The 20,338-nt window shown below is 40.9% G+C and overlaps 2 protein-coding genes across 2 annotated transcripts; both read left to right on the top strand.

The window, feature by feature from the left end:
- Positions 1-3,277: 3,277 nt before the first annotated feature.
- Positions 3,278-4,736, top strand: zgc:162592 (uncharacterized protein LOC561993 homolog). Its single transcript, XM_027010824.2, has 2 exons — positions 3,278-4,085; positions 4,429-4,736. Exons 1-2 carry the CDS (start codon positions 3,278-3,280, stop codon positions 4,734-4,736), a joined length of 1,116 nt encoding a protein of 371 aa, XP_026866625.2.
- Positions 4,737-16,205: 11,469 nt separating this feature from the next.
- Positions 16,206-20,017, top strand: LOC113577866 (cytochrome b5). The gene is made up of 5 exons (XM_027010769.2): positions 16,206-16,559; positions 17,293-17,421; positions 17,914-17,940; positions 18,109-18,140; positions 18,237-20,017. The coding sequence occupies exons 1-5, from the start codon at positions 16,359-16,361 to the stop codon at positions 18,325-18,327; spliced, it is 480 nt and encodes a 159-aa protein (XP_026866570.2). The 5' UTR covers positions 16,206-16,358; the 3' UTR covers positions 18,328-20,017.
- The last annotated feature ends 321 nt before the right edge of the window (positions 20,018-20,338 follow it).

The raw sequence follows: 20,338 nt of genomic DNA, 5'->3' as shown, positions 1-20,338 counted from the left end.
CCCCTGATTGCTGATAAACTCACTGTCAGGAGAATGTGGACTACGTCTGTTAAAGAGGGAGGCAGTCCTTTACTCCTCAGGGGGTTAAGGAGCCTTAACACCAGTAAAATCACCCTTACAATTTAAGCAATTAGGTAATTACAGACCCTTTTCAAATCTACTGTTCAGTGGGAAAACCACTGAGAAAATCATCTTCAAGTAACTTACTGGCTTTCTATTCTTAAATAGCTGTCTAGACAAATTTCAGTCAGGTTTTCAGCCTACTCGCAGTACAGAGACTATTAAGGTAATTAATGACATTCATTTACAGAATCTGGGAACCTATCAGTGGTATTACTGCTCTTAGTTCTGCCTTGGATACCCTACCATAGGCCACACCATTGTCTTAGATAGACTTGAAAAGTGGGCTGGACTCTCCTGAACAGTCCTGAAATGGTTTCATTCATACCTGCAAGGCATGAAGTAGAAGAAAAGGCAGCTCTAGCCCAGACGGAATGCCTTTATTGTCATATATACATATACATGTGCACAGTACAATGAAATGCCTTTTTTCCATATATGGGTGAGAGCACAGGCTCAGCCATCATAGGACGCTCCTGGAGCTGAGAGGCTTAGGGGCTGTGCTCAAGAAGGGCCCAACAGTGGCTGCATGGCAGAGCCAGGATTTGAACTCACAACCTTCTGATTGATAGGCCAAAGGTCATACCCACAATGACTTTTGTCAAAACAGAAAATAATGTTTCTGAAAGAGAAACCGGTGACCTGTGGTTTTCCTCAGGGCTTGATTCTTGGGCTGCTCTTATTTAACTTATACATGCTTACTCTTGGCCAAATGTAACATGATTACCACAGCTGTGCACTCAGGTTTACTTGGCCCTCTCCCCAGACAACTATGGTCCCCTTGAATCTCTTTGTAAATGCTGTGAGCACATCACTAACTGGATGGGCCAAAACCTTCTACAATTTAATAAAGATAAAACAGAGATTGTTATATTTAGCCACATCAGCGAGAAGCACAGACTAGGTATCTTTTTAGGCTCAAACGCCCTAAAACAAAGAGCTCAAACACTCTAACAATAGACTCTGATCTGTTTTACCACTCACATCAAATCACTTACTAAATCAGCATTTTTTCCACCTTAAGAACATAAACAAGATCAGAGACAAAATCAGACCTGGTGGACCTCTGTAATGGCCCCCTAATGGGAGTCCCAAAAAAGACACTCAAATGATTAAAAATGCAGCTGCCAGAGGAATAAAAGATAATAACACATCACCGCTACTCCTAAAACTTTACACTGGCTACCGTCATATTACAGAATTGACTTTAGGTCTATATTGGTCTATAAATTGCTTAATAGTGTAGGACCAGTGATATACTGGCAGCATTATGAGCCAGAACTCTCAGATCATTAAGAACTAGATGGCTAGTCCTGCCCAGGCTAAAGGTTAAGCATAGTGGCATTTAGCTGTTATGCTGTTTTAAAAATGGAACCATTTGTCATAGGATATCAAAGAGCCCTGACACTATGATTATGACACTATAGCATTGTGTTTTTAAACCTAAACTAAACTGAACTTCTTTTTTTGGCCAGGCTCAGGTTAAACAGTGTTCCCACAGATCCTGTAGCACTGCAATTTCAGTTCAAATCAAATCAAATTTATTTAGTCAGCAAGCCAAGGGAGACGGTGGAAAGGAAAAACTCCCTAGAGCATGAGGAAGAAACCTTGAGAGGAACCAAGACTCAAAGAGGGGAGCAGGTAACCAAGACTCAAAGGGGGGCCCAAGCTCCTCTGGCTGACAATGGTCACCACAATAATAACAATTTTAGGTGAAAAATAAATAAATAAATAAATAAATAATAAAATGGAAAAATAAGCAATTTAAAAATCAGTTACTAAGCAGTAAAGTACATTTTTACTTCTTTTAGCTCTTAATTTGTTCTGTCTATATTTTAATGTTTTATCTCTTTATATGTTTAATCAGATTTTATGCACTTTCATTTTTTAATTAAGATTTATTTCAATTCAACTTGTATCTATTTTCCATTTCTTTAAATTAGCTTTAGTTTTCCATTTAAAACAACTGCATCTAATTTTGTTTTAATACATTGTTTTTGTAACATTCTCTCTCTTATTTTTTTTGTCAAAAATCTTCTAGAGGTGACAACCCTCAGGATGGAATAAGATTTATTCATCTTCTATGTCTATGTGAAGCACTTTGATTTACTACTGTGTATGAAAATTGTTATACAAATAAACTTGCTTTGCCTTGCCTTTCAATGGTATATAGGTCGTCCGTGGTATGGAAATAAGGCAGTTAAACAGAAAAATAAACTGTCACAAGCCAGTAAAACCCCAGTCTATGCTCAGTAAGTGTTTAAATGAGTTACTGTAAAATTGATCCCCTAATATGCACTTATTTACTGAGATGTGTAAATTTGTTATGTGGTGTATCTATTTTGCTGCTGCTCCAAATGTATTAATATTCAATTTAGTCTAATTAGTCATAATGGCTAATTTTATACACACGTGTAAAATTAGCCATTATGACTAATTAGACTAAATTAAATATATATATATATGGTGTTGTATGATGTAGCATTTTATATGCCATATGTCAGTACCAAAGAAAAATGTCCATTTTATGTAAATGAAGTTAACAATAAAGTATTTCGTATTTCAGCCCTTGCGGTGGCCGCCCAGCAGTGAGCGGTATAATGAGCATGGCCATATGGACGGACCTAAAGTAGAAAGACGCTCATTTCAGCCCCCAGACCAAGACCCTCCACTTCACTGGCTAGCGCTCACCCAGTCCCCTGGGGACACACGGGATGAATTCAGGTGTCTTACCCCTGATCTTATCTCATTAAAATCACACAATAGTGTGTCTGATGAAATATAATCGCCACACTACTCAGAAGAAAAGCAGCGGTCTTGTTTAACCTTAAATAACCTATACTTAGACTCGGTCCTTATCGCTCTACCGTCTGAAAAGGCCAGCAAGTGTCACCTGAGTTGCCCCGTAAAGTCCGTGCAGCGACGCTACAATCAAGGCCATTTAATTGGACGGTTTTGTCATATGGCGCAAAGTTTGATTTGTAACAGGTGCAATTAGCTGATTTCCCACCCCACCCTTTAAATGTTTGCGATGTAACGATTAAGGGCACCTTTTCCTTCGCCACGGCTCTCCTCACGCTCGTTCTCCGGTACCACCTTTCCCCGGGTCGCTATGGAGGTCCCGGCCGGTCTATGCGTTCAGATTTAGCGCCGCAGTATGTCTGGGCTGAGTAACATCTCATCTCCAGGCGATGTGTTCAACGCAGACCTCGAAGGCCCCGACGCGCTGAGGCTCCTGGAGGCTCACCGCCCAGTCAAGCTTGGCGTAATCCTGGTCTTGGGGGTCATGGTCACGTTGGGAAACCTAGCTGTCGTAACTGTGATATCTTCTGCGGTACCCGGGTGGTCGCGAAACTCTCGGTACTTTTTATTATCGCTAACCGGGGCCGATTCTGCTTTTGGACTCATCGTTATGCCTCTAAACCTCTGCGTGAGTCTCCTAAAGGACTACAGTGACGGACCCGACCCGTTCTGTCACATTGTGGCGTTTTGCAACGCTACAACTTATTCGACGTGCATGTACACGCTTGCTAGCATAAGCCTTGAAAGATACATTGCCGTGTTTTATCCACTCCAGTACTCAACTATACTGACAAGGAAACGGGTAGTGCTGCTGATCGCGTTTGCCTGGATTTTCCCTCCCGTCCTGCTTGTGCCCATCTCCTGCCCTAAAGGTATAATTGAAGTCTACTTCTCCACAGCGTCGCTGGTCTGCAACCCGTCCTACTCCAGTAACGTCACCTACTCGCTGACCCTCACTGGGTTCATTTTCTTCCCCTGCTCGGCCATCATGACGTTCTGTAACCTTAGACTGTGGTTCGCTGCAAAGAGACAGCGGCTGAAGTTGAGAAAGCGTAGTTGCGGTGGCAGTAACCGCTCCAATGTAGCATCGCGCGTGCTTGTGCCTGTAATGACCATCTACTATGCTTGCTGGACTCCCTGCATGGTCATCATGATTTACAACGGTGAGTGTCTTGGCTCGTGCGGTGAAATATACGCACCTGGTCTGTTGCGTGATCTGGCGCAGCGTTCCTGAACCTAGTCCAGATGGTCCACACTTCTTCCTCCCAGCGCTCGAACCAAGGTGGGCCTCTGTACTGGGTTGAGGACCACTGTCACATTGCTTAGGCTTTCAACCAGTGTTTCAGCCTGCATCTCAATTTTGCTCACGTAGCAAACGCTTGACTGCATGTTATCCCTCACTGCTTGGCCTATGTCACGGATTATATAAGTGTCAGGGATGCATGACTCCAGGATATGAAAATCACTGTGCTCATTCCTTAAATGACTTGCTGTTTCGTTCCTCAGCGACGTCAGGCAGTGGTGTCCCGGAGTGGGTGGAGTTTGTCGCGGTGTGGCTGCCGACGTCCAACGGCTTTCTCAACTGTATCTTTTACTTCTGGATTAATCAGAGCTTCAGGAGAAAGTTCCACCTGCTTGTTCAGAGGCTGTGTATGGGCTTCTGCCCCAGGGTCGGGAGGCTCCTTGGCTGTGCCATGCCGTTAGAAACCGCTGTGGGTCCTGGATGGAATAACAAGAACGCGCTGCACGAGCGATCTTCAAGCGTGTCGTCCACGTGCACTCTTCTTACGATCGCCGTCGAGACCTACATCTGATGACCAGACGACAGGTGGACATTTCCTACCATGCTGAAGCCATTACCTAGTTTTGCTGTGCAAGGCAGTTGTGACGTACCTGTGGGTTACACGCATGCTGAAAAGCACTGGTATGGGGCAGGGAAGGAGCATTGCCTAGATTGACTTCAACCTTTTAAGTTCCATAGTCATGTTGGAGGGTTTTAGTTTGTGGACAGGTGGTGCCTTTTTACTTTCTCTGCGCTCTCACTTTCTGGTTCGTTTTGGCTTTTAGCATTTTTATGAAGTCATATTTTTCAAGTGGTTTGAAACCTTTTTCATTACTGTGCCATCAGTGAAGACTTTCCCTTTTCATATTTTACAAATGTACCGCCTTCTCCTCCAGTGGTCACATTTAGCGTTGGTGTAGCACTGCTTTGCTTTCCGACGGATTTCCATTCCGATGCATCTAATGCATAATGAAAGCCGTCTCCTCGCGCGCGTATTCCGTCTAGCAGTTCAGAAAGGTTACGCTTTAATTTCCCGTGCCTTAGTTTATGCAGAAAGAAGGTAATTAGGCACTTGTTCACAGGTCAGTTCAGCCGTGCATGTTGGAAAGGAACGTCCTCTCTTCATTCTGTCCCTAATGTAAATCTACCACACCCCTGCATCCTGTACTTGGCTACTCCTCTCATGCAGTGGTGCCGTGGGGTTGACTTCAGCCTGCAACATCTGACTGCACACCATTGGAGTGTAATTGTATAAGAATCTGTTAAATTGTTTTTATAAAACAGTGCCACTAGCTCTTGTTACCTTTTGTGGTTGAGAGAAAGAGACTGAAGGCCTCTCACTGTAATGAGGTGCCATTACCAATGAGCTATCGCCCTTATTGAACTGCATTAAGTTATTGGGGGGGAAAGTGTTTTTGTAAAATTTGTAAATAATTTATTTTAGTGTATGTTAAACATGTCTGAGGTGAAAATGTGGTGTTTAAAGTTTATATTGTAAAAATAAAGCTTAAAAGCCCTAGATTAGTTTCAGTGAGGTGTTGTCAACAATTTTGTTGCATTACATAAACAATACCAGATGTGGAAATGCACCAACACAACTGGGAGAAACTCTCTCTTCATCCTAATCTGTAATACACTTTGCTCTTGAAGATGGGGTAAAACGCGAATAAATACATAAGAGGATTGGCCTAGTAAGACCTGAACTATATATTGGCACATAGGTGAGCAACTCAGGGCAGTTAATCTGTGATGGTTTCCAATGAACCATCTAATTTGATCACTGAAAAATCAAGTCAGAGGTAGTCTTATGTCTTAAGGCTAACCACAGGCATCGAGAGCAGAACTGATACATAGAGGTGGACGATGGGTACTAGAGTTTAATATACTGAAATTTTCCTAAATCTCATCATAAATATCTTAATGTTTTGGCCCCCAATGAGGCCAACTTCACAATTAAAATTGTAGCTGTATATTTGTGATAAATGGGAGAATGATGTCATTATGGGGCCAAACTAACTAGCATATGTAAGGGGCAGCAAGTAACTCTTTAATGGTCTGCCTTGAAACCAGATCATCAGGGTTAAACCAGACAATGGACAGATGTAAATGATTGGATATATATATTTTAGAGGCAGGGAAAGATGAATCTCATTTTGTGGGTGACAATGTGGGGTGTTTGCTATTTGGAACATAGTGTGAGATTACTGAGGTGAGTTTATTTCAGTTTAGAGGATAGAGGTGAGTCTCACATCAAAGAATATTAAGATGATAGCTTTCCTAAAGGAGGGAGGCATGCTCAGAAGACCTGCCGTTTCTCCTTTTTTTAAGTTAAACACAAAGGCCAAAGGATTAACAAAAGTTTTATTTTAGGTGGTCATTTCCTGGTATTCCTCATCTTTGTGATGGCTAATATCCCTGCCTCATCCTATCAGATCAGAAACAGCATTGAGATGTTCTGGCGTTGACAGCTTGGCAGGAGCTGCATAAGTGTCAGACGGAACATCACCCTTCCTCGGCACCACCGACGAGCAGCGTGCACAAGTACTCGCGTGTGGAGCCGACACCCATGGAGTTACGAGAAACCCAGCAGAGCGGACGCAGCTCTGGACTGCCAGAGATATCTGATCTCAGCCAAAATGTTTTCCAAAAGGTTTTGAAAATGAGACTTTAATATGCTGAATTTTTGGGTGGGTCATCCTATGCCTATGCATGGCAACAATGGTAAAAATGTCACTGGAAAATAAGTGAACTCATACATTAATTTCAGCCAATGCGCTTTGCAAAAATATATGTTGCTGGGAGTCTAAAAAATATGCCATAGAAAGCTGCGGTACACAACTGTCAACAATTGTTGTGATCTCCTTTACACTGCAGCTTCTTTGGCCCACTGTCTTGCAGTGCATAGCAATGCACATCCAATGCTTCCTGTCAAATGAGGGGTGTGAGCGTTACTCCCTTCCCTTGTTATTAGGTTGGGGGGGGGGGGATGTTGTCTTTCAGATCCCATTCCAAACCAAGCCTGATGAGGGCAGACAATTAGATCAGTGTCATCAACAACGAAGACTCATGTTTGTGGGTGTGGCAACCAGCTGTGGGTGAATGGGGAAGGTGCCCTGCTATGAAGCTGCATGTAACTGGTTCGTCAAACTGAGGCCACATAGGGGGGAGAAAGACACTGTGAGTAACCAGCTATCATACATTCATAAGGATCCAAAGTATTTGAGATGCTTTAATTTCAGCCAATGCCCTTTGCAAAATATACGTTGCTGGGAGTCTTAAAAATATGCCATAGAAAGCTGCAGTACACACAACTGTCAACAATTGTTGTGATCTCCTTTACACTGCAGCTTTTTTGGCCCACTGTCTTGCAGTGTATAACAATGCACATCATGGAGACTGGAGAACTGCTAGCAAACAGTCGCAGGAAGGCCTGTGAAGAATTCAAGCCTTTTTTTTTGGGGGGGGGGGGGGGGTCTCCATAATGGAAGAACAGGAAGAGATGAAGTCACTCAGCCTGTGCTAAAATCCTATTACTCTGGTCATATGAGACCAAGTTCCCAGCCTCCTAGAAGGCCTGACTCGTCTTAAGACTATTCAATGTGAGTCAGGTGAATGGTTCTGGAGAATAATCTCATAGATCGACCTGAAATTGGCGATTTTGCCTCTTTTGCTGTGGCAAATAGGTTACACGGTGGATATCCATATTAAAATGCAGGACATTGTTATACTAATTGGGTTTTGAATCTGCCCTTGAATGCATGGAGTGTTAATGAAGTGTAATGGCTTGATATTCAGAAAGAATTCTGGATCAGATCAGAATCAGTCCACCACCAACACAGGGATAGAATTGTTTATAGTGGGATGGTGCATTGTAGTGTGGCATTGGGAAAACAGTCCTCAATTGCTGTTTGTTGGATCCTCCATTGAAGTTCCAATTTAGACCTCTGCAAATAATGTATTAAACTGATATATTTACATGAAGCTTTATGATATTTTATTACCCTTTGGGATTTTGTGTCATTAGTTCATGCAACCTTTAAAAATTGTGGAGTTATGAAACACAATGAACTCTTATCGTGACAGAGCTAAAGAAGAACATAAAATGAAGGCAATGTCAGATTGACATCAAACAGACAATGCAGTCAATATATGCTTTGTCTATGCCTCCATCATAAATCAGTTCCTAAAAAACAGATCTATGGGTAGTAGTATGACAGAATAACACCTAAAATATCACAAACAACATTTTAAAAGAGTTTTTTGAGTTACAAAACATTTCACATTACCAAGGTAATTTTCATATCCGGGCAGGAACCTTCTATCATCATTTTTAATGACAAACAACTTTACAGAACAAGCTTCTTAAGCTGTCGTCTGGCTTTGACAAGGACCGCAGTGCTGGACGGATGTCTCAGGGATGGAAGAAACCATTCAGACCTTCTTAAGAGAGGATTAAGCTCTTCCGCTGGTTTTCCTTCCTGACTGTAAAGACTGTGAGTGTGTAGTAATGAAGGCAGTTGGGGCTGATCGCTGGGTTTGGAACGGCTATGGCAAACGTATCACATCCAAGCCTGGATTATGAGAGTTTCTATTTCACTGCTGTATGTCCTTTTGTCACACACTCACCACCAGTGTGTTGAATAGATCTGAAGAGTAATGTTCACTGATGTAGAAAGATGTTTGGAAAGACATTTCAGCCTTTACATTTAGAATAATTTTCTATAGACATGTTCTCATTTTTACAGATGCTCACCATCCATTCATTACAAACTACCATGTAGTTGCCCTGCACAGTTTATTACACCGTTTATTAGTCATCCTCTCGCCCTTCATCATTGGTCTGTCACTGCTGTGCCTCAGACACATCAGTGTCATGGCTGTGCTGGGAACCCTGCTGTGTTGGGTCCAGCACACACATATTATGGGGTCAGCAGTGGTGAACCTAGAAGGTCTACTGAGAAAAGGCCTACAGAACCGGCATCAGGTGGATGTTTCTAACAAAACAGCAGCTGAGGGCCTGAGCTTTTCTTTGATATTTCTTCCAGCTTTAAAGCACACACATTTAACAAGATTCTTCTTTGTTTTTCCAAAAAAAGTCCTTAATGTGCTTATGCACAAAGCTGTCCAATCTCAACAGCTGTGTGCACAAACTATAGAATTAGTCTCCCTGATCTCCTTATTGAGAACTGGAGATATATATGTTTTCAATTCACCAGGCTCTGCATTAATAATGGTGAAACAGTTCCAACAAGCTGTTTGGCATAGCCATGTTCATTTTTATATCCATAGCCTTCCTGTGCTGTGCAGTGGACAGTTGCTTGACACATGGAGTGCCCTTGCACATCATGCTCCACTCCAAGATGAGGTCGCAGTTAGCCCAGCGTTCTGTCCCGGCTGTGAAAGTCTGCCCGCACATCTCTGTGCGTTCTCTCATCATGGACATAGTGAGGACCCAATGACAGCAATCACAAAACAAACCGAAAGGCAAAGACAGAGAGAGAGAGAGAGAGAGAGAGAGAGAGAGAGAGAGAGAGCGAGAGAGAGAGAGAGAGAGAGAGAGAGAGAGAGAGAGAGAGAGAGACAGACAGACAGAGAGAGAGAGAGAGAGAGAGAGAGAGAGAGAGAGAGAGAGAGAGAGAGAGAGAGAGAGGTAGGTAGGTAGATGTTGCAGGATAAACTTTATGATGGCCATGTCTTTCCCTTCTAATTCGGTTCCGAAGATACCAGGCATTCACATGATACTACTGCCCTGATAAAATAGCTTCACCAGTCACAGCTTAATGGATTGTTATGCATGAGCATTTTGATACAAACTGCACAATTCTAGCAGCGCATAATGCTTCAGCCTCTCTTGGAATGATCAGAAAGCACTACTCCATATGGCACTGGGAAGACGAGGAGCAAAAGTCGCCGTCTAATTTCCTGTATAAACACACCCAGCTGTCTGGTACCGAGCTTCAAAGATGCCTATCATCTTTTGCAGAAAGGACAATGGGCAGAAATCAAGATTCACAGCTGATCCATTTCAGACATTTCTGTGAGGAACATGAATCAGGAAACGTGCGCTGGGCATGTTATAGAACCTGCTCCCTGACCTTTCTTACTCTCCCATATCAACTTGTTATTGTGGTATGTTTGTCTCTGCAATGCATCATCTGTTTGGCACATTTGCCTAGTACAAACATATGCAGATCAGCAAGCATTTGCACAATTGAGGCTGGTGAATACATTAGGCTTCTAGTTTCCATTTGATGTACAATACACTATATTTGTTTGTTGGTGTCTCAGTCTGCTTAGAGCCGCATGGAAATGTTTGAGAAGCGCTGAAAGGTAGGCTTCCTAGAGGCATAATCTGTGTAGCGTTGTACTGCCATCTAGTGTTAAAGCTTAGTAAAACAAAAGGTTCCCTCCCTCGGTTCTTTCCATACTGCATGAATTTCTAAATACTTAAGGTAGAGAACAAAAAATAGCTTGTCACATACTATATATATATATATATATATATATATATATATATATATATATATATATATATATATATATATATATATATATATATATATATTATTTTTTTATTTTTTTTAATTTATTTTTTTTTACTGTCAATTAAAGGAATCCACTAGTATTAAACATTTAAGAATTTATGGTAATTAAACTTGTATTAGAATGATCTTTGTTTTCAGGACTAGAACTATGTCCAGTGAAAGTCAATGGTAGGGAATTTTTTTGGTCCCATCTAACTCTAAAGCTAGGCTTCGACAAGGAAAAAAAGTGTCAAAAATCCTAAAATGATCAAACTACTCTCAATCCTGAATAAAATGCATTTTTATACTGCTTTAAGTACTCCTTTAAGAAGTAAAATCCTGGTTTGGCAATTGCCATGAAAGAGCTCCTGTTGATTCTGGTTTATTTCACCTTTTGGTGTTGCCACTAGGGCTTCCTGTCAAATGAGGGGTGTGAGCGTTACTCCCTTCCCTTGTTATTAGGTTGGGGGGGGGGGGGGTGTTGTCTTTCAGATCCCATTCCAAACCAAGCCTGATGAGGGCAGACAATTAGATCAGTGTCATCAACAACGAAGACTCATGTTTGTGGGTGTGGCAACCAGCTGTGGGTGAATGGGGAAGGTGCCCTGCTATGAAGCTGCATGTAACTGGTTCGTCAAACTGAGGCCACATAGGGGGGAGAAAGACACTGTGAGTAACCAGCTATCATACATTCATAAGGATCCGAGTCCAAAGTATTTGAGAATGAGATTATGCTACATGGTCCACAATGCTTTGTAATTGCATTGTATGAATGTGCATCTTATACTATAATTTGGCAAGGTGTGTTGTAACTGGAAGCACAGTCCGAGTCTCATACGTGCTCTTCCGCGCAGACTGCGAGTCATTTTTAATGCACATGTCACCAGGACTGCATCCTCTGTCCTGGTCTACTCTGGTCTGCTAATTCCCCAGTGAAGGCAATTAGTTGAGAAAGCAATGTGCCGTGGATATTAACGGATGTCTTTTTATCTCTAGCGTGCACACATACATACGTCATACGCGCAGAGTGTGATTATTGCTTTATCTCCAGCAGTTACTAACCCTCCAGCAATCCATTGCTGTTCCTTCCCAAGATAGTAAGTATTAAAATCCAAAAAACAGGATGTGGCTTTTTATTAAAAAAAAAAAAAAAAAAAAAAAAAGATTTATTATTATTTCAGACTTGGTAAACTATTTATTAAGCCCCATAGTAGCTGTGTATAAACATAAGAAGTATACAAAGCTTAACCTCAGCAGTGTAGATCCTAGGACATGAATGGTATATGATTAAGAAACCAGTACTTACTTCAGTAGAGGCTAATATTTCTGACTCAACCTTTTATGTACAGCCCACTTTTGCAGACTAAAAAACATCATGTCCTAATTCAGACAGAGTTCAAGAAGAACCAGTGTGATTTGTTAGTGCCTGTTTTTAACTCTATCTATAATCTAAACCTCCTAAAATTTATTTAACTGAACTGGTTTGTCTATTTTAACAAATCATGTGAAAACTTCCATTATTTTTTGGAGCATTGCATTCATTTATAGATTGAGCATAAACAGAAGTTTTTTTCTGTTTTACTGATGTGAACTTTTAGGACAGTGTCTGGTTTTGCATATTAGCACAGGCCATATGGGCTAGACTCCTTGTCTCTGCTGAGTTTAGCATAACATATTCAACAAGTAGGCCGTATCACATGACTCGTGGGGGGCGGAGCGTTCCGTAACAGAAAACATACAGCTTTTTTTTTTTTTACAGGAGGGGTAAAACAAACATATTGTGGATGTTCTCTTCTTGAATCTATTTGCTTTTGTATTTAGTGATTTTTATTTTTCTTAATTAAAAATAATTATCAAAGAAAAATAGACTAGAAACAGTAGTATAACAATACTTGTAGTATTTTCATACAGCCTAACAACATATAGTCCAATCTAAAGACTAGAGAAACGATACAAAGATCCAGGCCTAGAGGACCAGAATGTCACAGGTCGGAGGATCCACTGCTCTAATACACCTACACACCTACACATCGTAATTAACTGACCACTTCAAACAAGTGAGTTTAGGCAGGAGAAATAGCTAAACTGAGCTGACTTCAGCCCTCCATGACTGGAGTTACACACAACCAAGAGCACCCCCCCCCACCCAAGATACATAAATCAGGTATGATACAGGTATGATACATCACAACAGTCCTTCATAAACACAAATGTATTACACACATCACAACTGTCCTTCATACAAATACACGTATTGCACACATCACAACTTTCCTTCATAAACACAAATATATTGCATACATCACAACTGTCCTTCATACACACAAACGTATTGCACACATCACAACAGTCCTTCAGCAGCTGCACTAGTCCCAGATAAAGTATAAAATTCCTCTTCTAACTTTCTCAGCTCCTACTTATCTCTCCGAGCGCCTTCATTTATACTGTCACTATCACATCCTTTGATCGTCTAGCTTTGGACACACAAAATTGAGTGGCAGATCCTTTGGTACTGCTGCTCCTAAACTTGGGCCTCTCTGCCATAACCTCTTTGTAACTGTCTTATTATTCTTATAAGATGGTCAGAGTTTTTCTTTTTGACTACATGGATTACTGGAAGGTACGAGAAAAAGTTTGGAATGTTTGGTGGGTGCTGTGAACTGGGCTCTGAACATTAATTAAGACAACAGGAAGCAAAGGGTAAAATGTGTATTTATGAGTTTTAAATACAATCTGACCAGAGAGTGATTACACGATAGGTCTTTCTGCAATATTGTCATAAATGTAATTGGAGTCTAGATCTAAAGTCAATATGTCACATAGTCAAAATAACATAGAAATATTTTAATTTAATGTAGTGAGGGATTTCATGTGGTTTTTGCTGTTCAGACTATCAAAAATCAATTTCGATACAATCTTGATATTTCAAAAATCAGATTTGGGCCAGCAGTCTGAACATGGCCTCTGGCTATGTTCCCACTGCTGGTAAAAGTGGAAAAAATCTACCTTACTGCCCATTGGTTGGTTCACAGTATCCTTTAAATGTGGCTTTTATTTGACAGTAGTCTGAATCGATCACAGGCTGACCAGCCTGAGCAAAGGAATGATGATTCCTTGACAGGTTCATCCAGATTTCATTTAACCAACCAGCAAACTATATTAGTATTTATGTTTTACTTGAGTGTTTCTGTTTTTGGAGATTTTTAAAAAACTTTCACTCCAATACATTTCACTTTAAGAGTTGATACTTTTTACTCCACTACATGCATACATGACCTGCTGTTCCTTGATATTTTAACTGAAAATAATTTGTAGTATAATCAGTGGGTGATGATGATGATGATGATGATGATGGTTATGATGGTGATGATGATGTGCTTTCAAACTAAAGGGCACAGTGTGTTTTAATTAGCTAATTTGCTTTGAATAGCAGCCTAACTGCTTAGAGAACACAAGGAAACACACAAGCCAAGTAAGACAGAAAAACCCTCAGAAAACACTTGAAAATAACAATCTGTTACCTTCCTCATGGTAACAGTGGGACCATTTACAGGATTTTTTTCACATTTCAGGAATAGAATAATTACTTCATTTTCCAATGCCTACTTGCTACTTGATGAAATTCTCATGTAGGATTTCATCCTTCAAGACTTTCATCCGCCATCAGATCTGAAAAAAGCAATCTAAAGTTAACCAGCGAGCTAACATTTTGAGAAAGTAACCCATTGTTAAGGGGCCAAACAACAACAGCCGTGAATAAATGCTGTGCCTAGAATAACACCCAGTACCAGCTGCTAGCTTCCCCCTCAAACTGAAGAAAAACAGGAAGATCAAAAGTGGATTGGGGCTCAATACTACTTTTCAACCCCAAACCACACAGGGGTTTAGTACTTTTACTCAAGTATAAATGTAAATGAACTCTACGAGTGACTATTTAAGCAGAGGTATGCGCTTGTCCACTTTCACACTAGACTTTAATGATGGCACTCTGTGGTGCCATGGCAACTACATTTACATTTACGGCATTTAGCAGACGCTCTTATCCAGACTTACAACTTACAAAAGTGCTTTGTCATTTACTCATAGAATACATCCTAGTACAGTACAGTAGGTTAGAATCAAACATACCAATGAACTAGAATACTGTAGTTTCAAGTTTCAAGTTTGGTTTATTTGTCATACACAGTATAACTCGCAGTGAAATGGTAGAATACAGGGATGAATGCGAATACCAAGAAGTACAAAATGGTCTATCTTAAACAATGATAAGTGCAATAAACAATAAGTGCTAGAGTTTGTTAAACAACAAGCAATACCCTACAATAAGTACTAATTTAGTCAGTCAATATGGGAGCAGGGTCAGTTGTCCTTTAAATATTCCGCAAATAAATGGGTCTTCAGTCTGCATTTGAAGACTGCAAGGGACTCTGCTGTCCGGACGGCAAGTGGGAGTTCATTCCACCATCTTGGAGCCAGGACAGAAAATATGCTTGTCTTCCATGAGGCCTGAAGCACAGTATTTCAAGCCGAGCCGTACTTGAGGTTCGAAGTACTCGAGGTATGGATCGGGCTTTGACCATTGACCTCATGTATGAAGGGGCTTTTTGGCTTTGTAGGCAAGCATCAAGGTTTTAAATCTGATGCGTACAGCTACAGGGAGCCAATGAAGGGAGTGCAGCAGTGGAGTAACGTGTGAACTTTGGAAGATTGAAGACCAGTCGTGCTGCTGCGTTCTGGACAAGTTGTAGAGGTTTGAGGGCTCTTAGAGTAAGACCAGCAAGTAGCGAGTTGCAGTAGTCTAGTTTTGAGATCATAAGAGACTGCACAAGCACCTGGGTAGTTTCCTGCGAGAGCAAGGGTCGAATCCTTCGTATGTTACAAAGGAGGAATCTGTAAGACCAGGTTAGATTAGAAACATGAGTTGAGAGCGACAACTGGTTGTCCAAAGTTACGCCCAGGCTATGGACAGCTTCGGATGGTGATATCAGGGAGTTCTCGAAAGAAACTGTGAGGTCATGGTAAGGGTTGGGAGTACCTGGGATGAACAGAAGCTCTGTTTTACTGGGGTTGAACTTCAAGTGGTGGGCTGTCATCCATGACGCGATGTCAGTCAAGCATGCCGAGATACGACTACTCCACTGGAGAAGATCTGGAGGTGACTGCTGTTGCTCCTCTTGCCTTCTGTCAGCGCTCTTGTCAACCATGATGTACACCTAATTAGACTGATGGAAAAGTCACATGAAATTCGACCTGACCGTTCAGAGAGCGAATCGGATCGGATACGACTTGAATTCACACGAGTTATTACTACTTTTGCTGTTCACACTGATATCTTAAATGTGCTTTCGCTCTGTCAGTGACGCCAGTTTGCGCAATCATTGTTCCTCGGCTGTGATTGGATACGTGTGGTGGAGGCGTGCTCCTTTATTGGCTGTTTGCGGCGGAAACGGTTACGTTGCAGGAGTCCAATGGACACTTTCTCGCGGAAGGTTTTCCGTAACGGCCCGTTTGCTGGAGCGGTTGGAGCTCGCGGCGTTACAGTGGAAGTTACAGTTAGAAACGTTCGAAAGCGTTTGAAACGTTGGTTAGATTCGGTTGGTGGTAAAGTTAGCGCCCACAGCTGAGCTAGGATGGGGGACGAAATGGGTAGATCAGGCAAAACGAACGATTCAAAAACAAGAGAGGATGGAAATCATACCTGTGAGGAGACTCCGGAGGACGGCGGCGTTAAATATTATACACTCGAGGAGGTTCAAACGCATAATATGAGCAAAGATGCATGGCTTATCATCCACGAGAAGGTTTACGACATTACGAGTTTCCTGGAAGAGGTAAGATGGTTGGTCTAGCCAGTTTTAATAAGCAGCTTGATGGGTCCAGGTCGCTGAAGAGATAGTGTCTGATGTCTTTAGCTAGCGGTGTGGCCTCGGCCTCTGCTTGCTCAACTCCATAGGCTGAAGACTAGTTAGCTAAGTTAGCAAGGTAGCCAGCTAATTAACCTACTGTTCCCATGATATCGAGTGGAACAAGACTTAAAGCACATGAATAATGGAAGAGTCTGACAATAATGCCTAACACCCCGTTGGCCAGAGTCCGGACAAGCTTAACGCCTAGCTGACTGGCAAGCTGAATTGGTAAACTCGAACGAGTTACATGGGGTGTCTAATCTGTCTCAGCTAAGATATATAGGTTAGTTAGCTGTCGTTAGATAACTAGCTAGGTTAGGTAAGCTAAGTAGCTGGCCGTTGAACACTTCATCTAAGTTCACTAGCACCACATGGAAAGCAGTCAGGCTAGCTCGGCAAAGCTTCTAACGTAGGTTCATTTTAGAAGTATTTAGAGGAAAGGTCATTGGCTATATGGCTTTTGTGTCCAAGGTTTGAAAGTAAAAAGTAAAATTGGGTGCCTTCTGCATTGTGGTAGCGTTAGCGTCAGTGTTTTTGCAGAGGTTTCTTTAAACGGACGTTTGCGTAAACATGTTGGGAAATTGCCATGTGAAATAACATTCGTTGCAGGATGCAGACTGAAAGGATCTAACTTTCATCCAAAACTACTTCATTACAGCATCCAGGAGGTGAAGAAGTACTTTTGGAGCAGGCTGGCGGAGACGGAACGGAGAGTTTTGAAGATGTTGGCCATTCCACAGATGCAAGAGAGATGCTCCAGCAGTACTGTATTGGAGAACTGCACATGGTATTGGTTGATTAAAATTTTTGTTGCCTTTGTATATGCAAAAGTGTTCAGTAATAATGAGAATCATATCCGTAGTCTCGAGGTTGCAGTAAAGAGTAAAGATTATGCAAAACTACACAGTATATGGTGTGTAGTGCATTAAATGCACTGGAGAAAAATGATGGCATTCAACACTAAATAGCTGGCTACAGTCCTCTATTGACTGCAGTATAGTAGTGGGCAGTAGTAGGTGTCAGTTAGCTAATAGGATCACAGTGAAACAAGAAGACAAAATTGGGGCATAGTTGTAATGCAGTAAAGTGTCATGTTATAACATGACTATAAATCCATATATAATTTATTCACAGGAATGGTCCTCAGTGCAACTCTGAAATCTAAAATATACTCAAACAACATAGTTCTTGAACTGAAATATATATTTGCTCTAATTTCAGGAGCTATTTTATTTGCACAGTTTTATTAATTGGGTGATTTTTTTATTTTTATTTTTAGGATGATCGGAAAAAAGAGACCAAGAAGGTAAGTATTTAAATATTTAATCATCAATAATTGAACCTTGTATTTGGGGTATGTCCTAATATGCGATTGGCTGATGTGGGTAAAATGTGGTAAGATTGTAACTGTTCCTAAAGTGCTTTACATTTCAGCTTAGCTATCTCATAATTATACACCTTTTTCTTTCTCTAGGAGGTTTACATCACGACTTCAAAAGAATCCAGGTAAAACTTTATCATTGATCTAATTATAAACAGCTATATAGAGGCTGTCACTCACTACTGAATTCTGACTGGCTTGTTTTTTTTCTTTTGGATCAGCTCGTGGACCTCCTGGCTGATTCCTGCCGTAGCAGCTGTTGTCATTGGCATCATGTACCGTTATTACATGCTAGGACACCAGCCTTCTTGAGCACTATTCACCAGGGCCTAGACTATCCAAACCATCACAGCACAGCCATCGCTTTTAGGGTTTGGAGGGTAGAAGAGCATTCCAAGTGATGCACCCTGTAATGGTAAATGGCTGGGCTTTGATGGTTCCAGGAGACCCAGTACCTAACAGTGCTTGTTTAGGTTTTTTTTGTTTTTTTGTTTCCTTTTCTTTTTTTCGTGATGTTTTCTTTCTCTTTTATCTGGAGGCCTTGACTTGTTTATCTGATCCCAGCCCACCCTGAACATAAACAAATAACTTTTGTTTGCCTTCAGATGCCAGAAAGTTTTTCAGGAAGACTGAGGAGACATGGGATTAAGCCTTCATATTCATTTTCCCTCTAGTGTCCCTGTCTCCATTAGAGAGGATTAGGACAGGCTGAGAGTGCCAGTGCCTCTTTTGGGATTGGCTCCTTTCCATGCTCACACTCTGTGGCAGTGACAGTTCAAACACACCATTGAATCGGAATGTGTACATTTGCTTCTTGTGTGCCACCATCTGTTCTCACTCCCTCTCCTGTTTTCAGTACCATTTTATCTGTTCAATATGAATATGATTTGATATCCCCAGTAAGATATGCTAATGCATAGTTTGGGATTTCAGGCTTATGAGGTTGATGGGAAATCCCAGTACCAAATGTTGCTCAGGAATGAAATCTGAATCGCAGTTGGTGAATATTGTAAGATATGGGTTAGCCATATTGAAGACGATGACTAATTATTGTTCGTTATTAAATTGCCTTAGTTTCTGTAGAAAGTTATAACCAAATAATATACTTAATCAGTTTTCATATAGACCCCAAATTAAAGGTGGTGCTAAAATAAAAAAAAAAAACAATCCTTAATTTCATGTCACTCTAGTGAGCTGCTCATGTGAAGTAAGGGTCCAAAGTTTAGAAAGTTCCTTACAAGCCTGACCCTGGCACACATTTAAGTTGTACTCTGCTCTTGGCTTGATCTATAGTGTGGTTCAGGATGTTCAACATGACTTTAACACTTGGCCCTTTTGTACTTGTACATGTTTATTGCGATGTAATGAAGAGTATAACTAATTTATTTGAGGGACAGATTTGTGGTTATGTGCGTGTTTAATACTTGAACTCTCAAGCTGTTCACAAAGTCTATGTATTGATATGCTGAATATTCTATGCATATACACCTGACACTGTTGGCATTTGTATTGTGTGCTATTTAGCCTAGATGCCTTCAGTAGATTTTAGCCTGAGTGTTATACCAACATAAGTTGCCTTCCCCTTCAAATCAAACATTATGGACACGTTTTCCTTTTGTCTAAGAAAACTGTCTTACTTCACTTCTTTCAACAATGTCATAGTCTATTCCAGACCATACTTGATTCCTTACTTCAAGTGCTTTTTACATGATTGATTTAATGTCCTTGTGTAAATTGTGCAGTGTAATGTATGATGGAAACGAAGTGAGATTTGAGTACTTTGTGATCCCATGGTGTCATTGATGCTCTTATTACAGTCCTTGATCAGCAGTTGACTGAAGAAAACAGCTGCAAAAACAGCTTTGCTTTATAAGAATGCAGATGTTTCTATCATTCATGTATTTTTCCCTGGTGTTTGAAATGTTTTGATTAGATTTGAACACTCAAAAATTTCCCTTTAATACATATGGGGGGGAAATAAAACATGGATACATTTACTGATCATAACTTGACAGGTCTTTGCTTATACCTTTCAGATCACATTATGTATTCAGTAACCACATACTGTGCCAAGCTAAACATAAAAAAAAACCCAACCTAGAACAGTGAGTTAGGTTGAAAGAGATCAGGTATGAATTGTAATCAATATCTTAATTGGGTCTGCAATGTGAAATTTGACAACTATACAATATTTGCATGAACATGCTTTTGGGGACTGCTTCTTTTTAAATAGAAGGACGAAAAATTGTAATACAGCATTAATGTGTGATATGGCACAATACAATTGAATACCCAAAAATGCAAAAAGTGCCACATCAATCAG

The sequence above is a fragment of the Electrophorus electricus genome, chromosome 1 (assembly GCF_013358815.1).
Source record: "Electrophorus electricus isolate fEleEle1 chromosome 1, fEleEle1.pri, whole genome shotgun sequence".
In the NCBI taxonomy this organism is placed as follows: Eukaryota; Metazoa; Chordata; class Actinopteri; order Gymnotiformes; family Gymnotidae; genus Electrophorus; species Electrophorus electricus.
Note: the sequence above shows the minus strand (reverse complement) of the source record. Positions and strands in the feature narration are given on the sequence as shown.

Bases quoted from the DNA above. Each gene is read 5' to 3' on its own strand.
- zgc:162592 (XM_027010824.2), top strand. From the start codon at position 3,278: ATGTCTGGGCTGAGTAACATCTCATCTCCAGGCGATGTGTTCAACGCA. The intron at 4,086-4,428 runs GTGAGTGTCTTG...TTCGTTCCTCAG, and splicing joins GGTCATCATGATTTACAACG to CGACGTCAGGCAGTGGTGTC.
- LOC113577866 (XM_027010769.2), top strand. From the start codon at position 16,359: ATGGGGGACGAAATGGGTAGATCAGGCAAAACGAACGATTCAAAAACA. The intron at 17,941-18,108 runs GTAAGTATTTAA...TTCTTTCTCTAG, and splicing joins GGAAAAAAGAGACCAAGAAG to GAGGTTTACATCACGACTTC. The intron at 18,141-18,236 runs GTAAAACTTTAT...CTTTTGGATCAG, and splicing joins ACGACTTCAAAAGAATCCAG to CTCGTGGACCTCCTGGCTGA.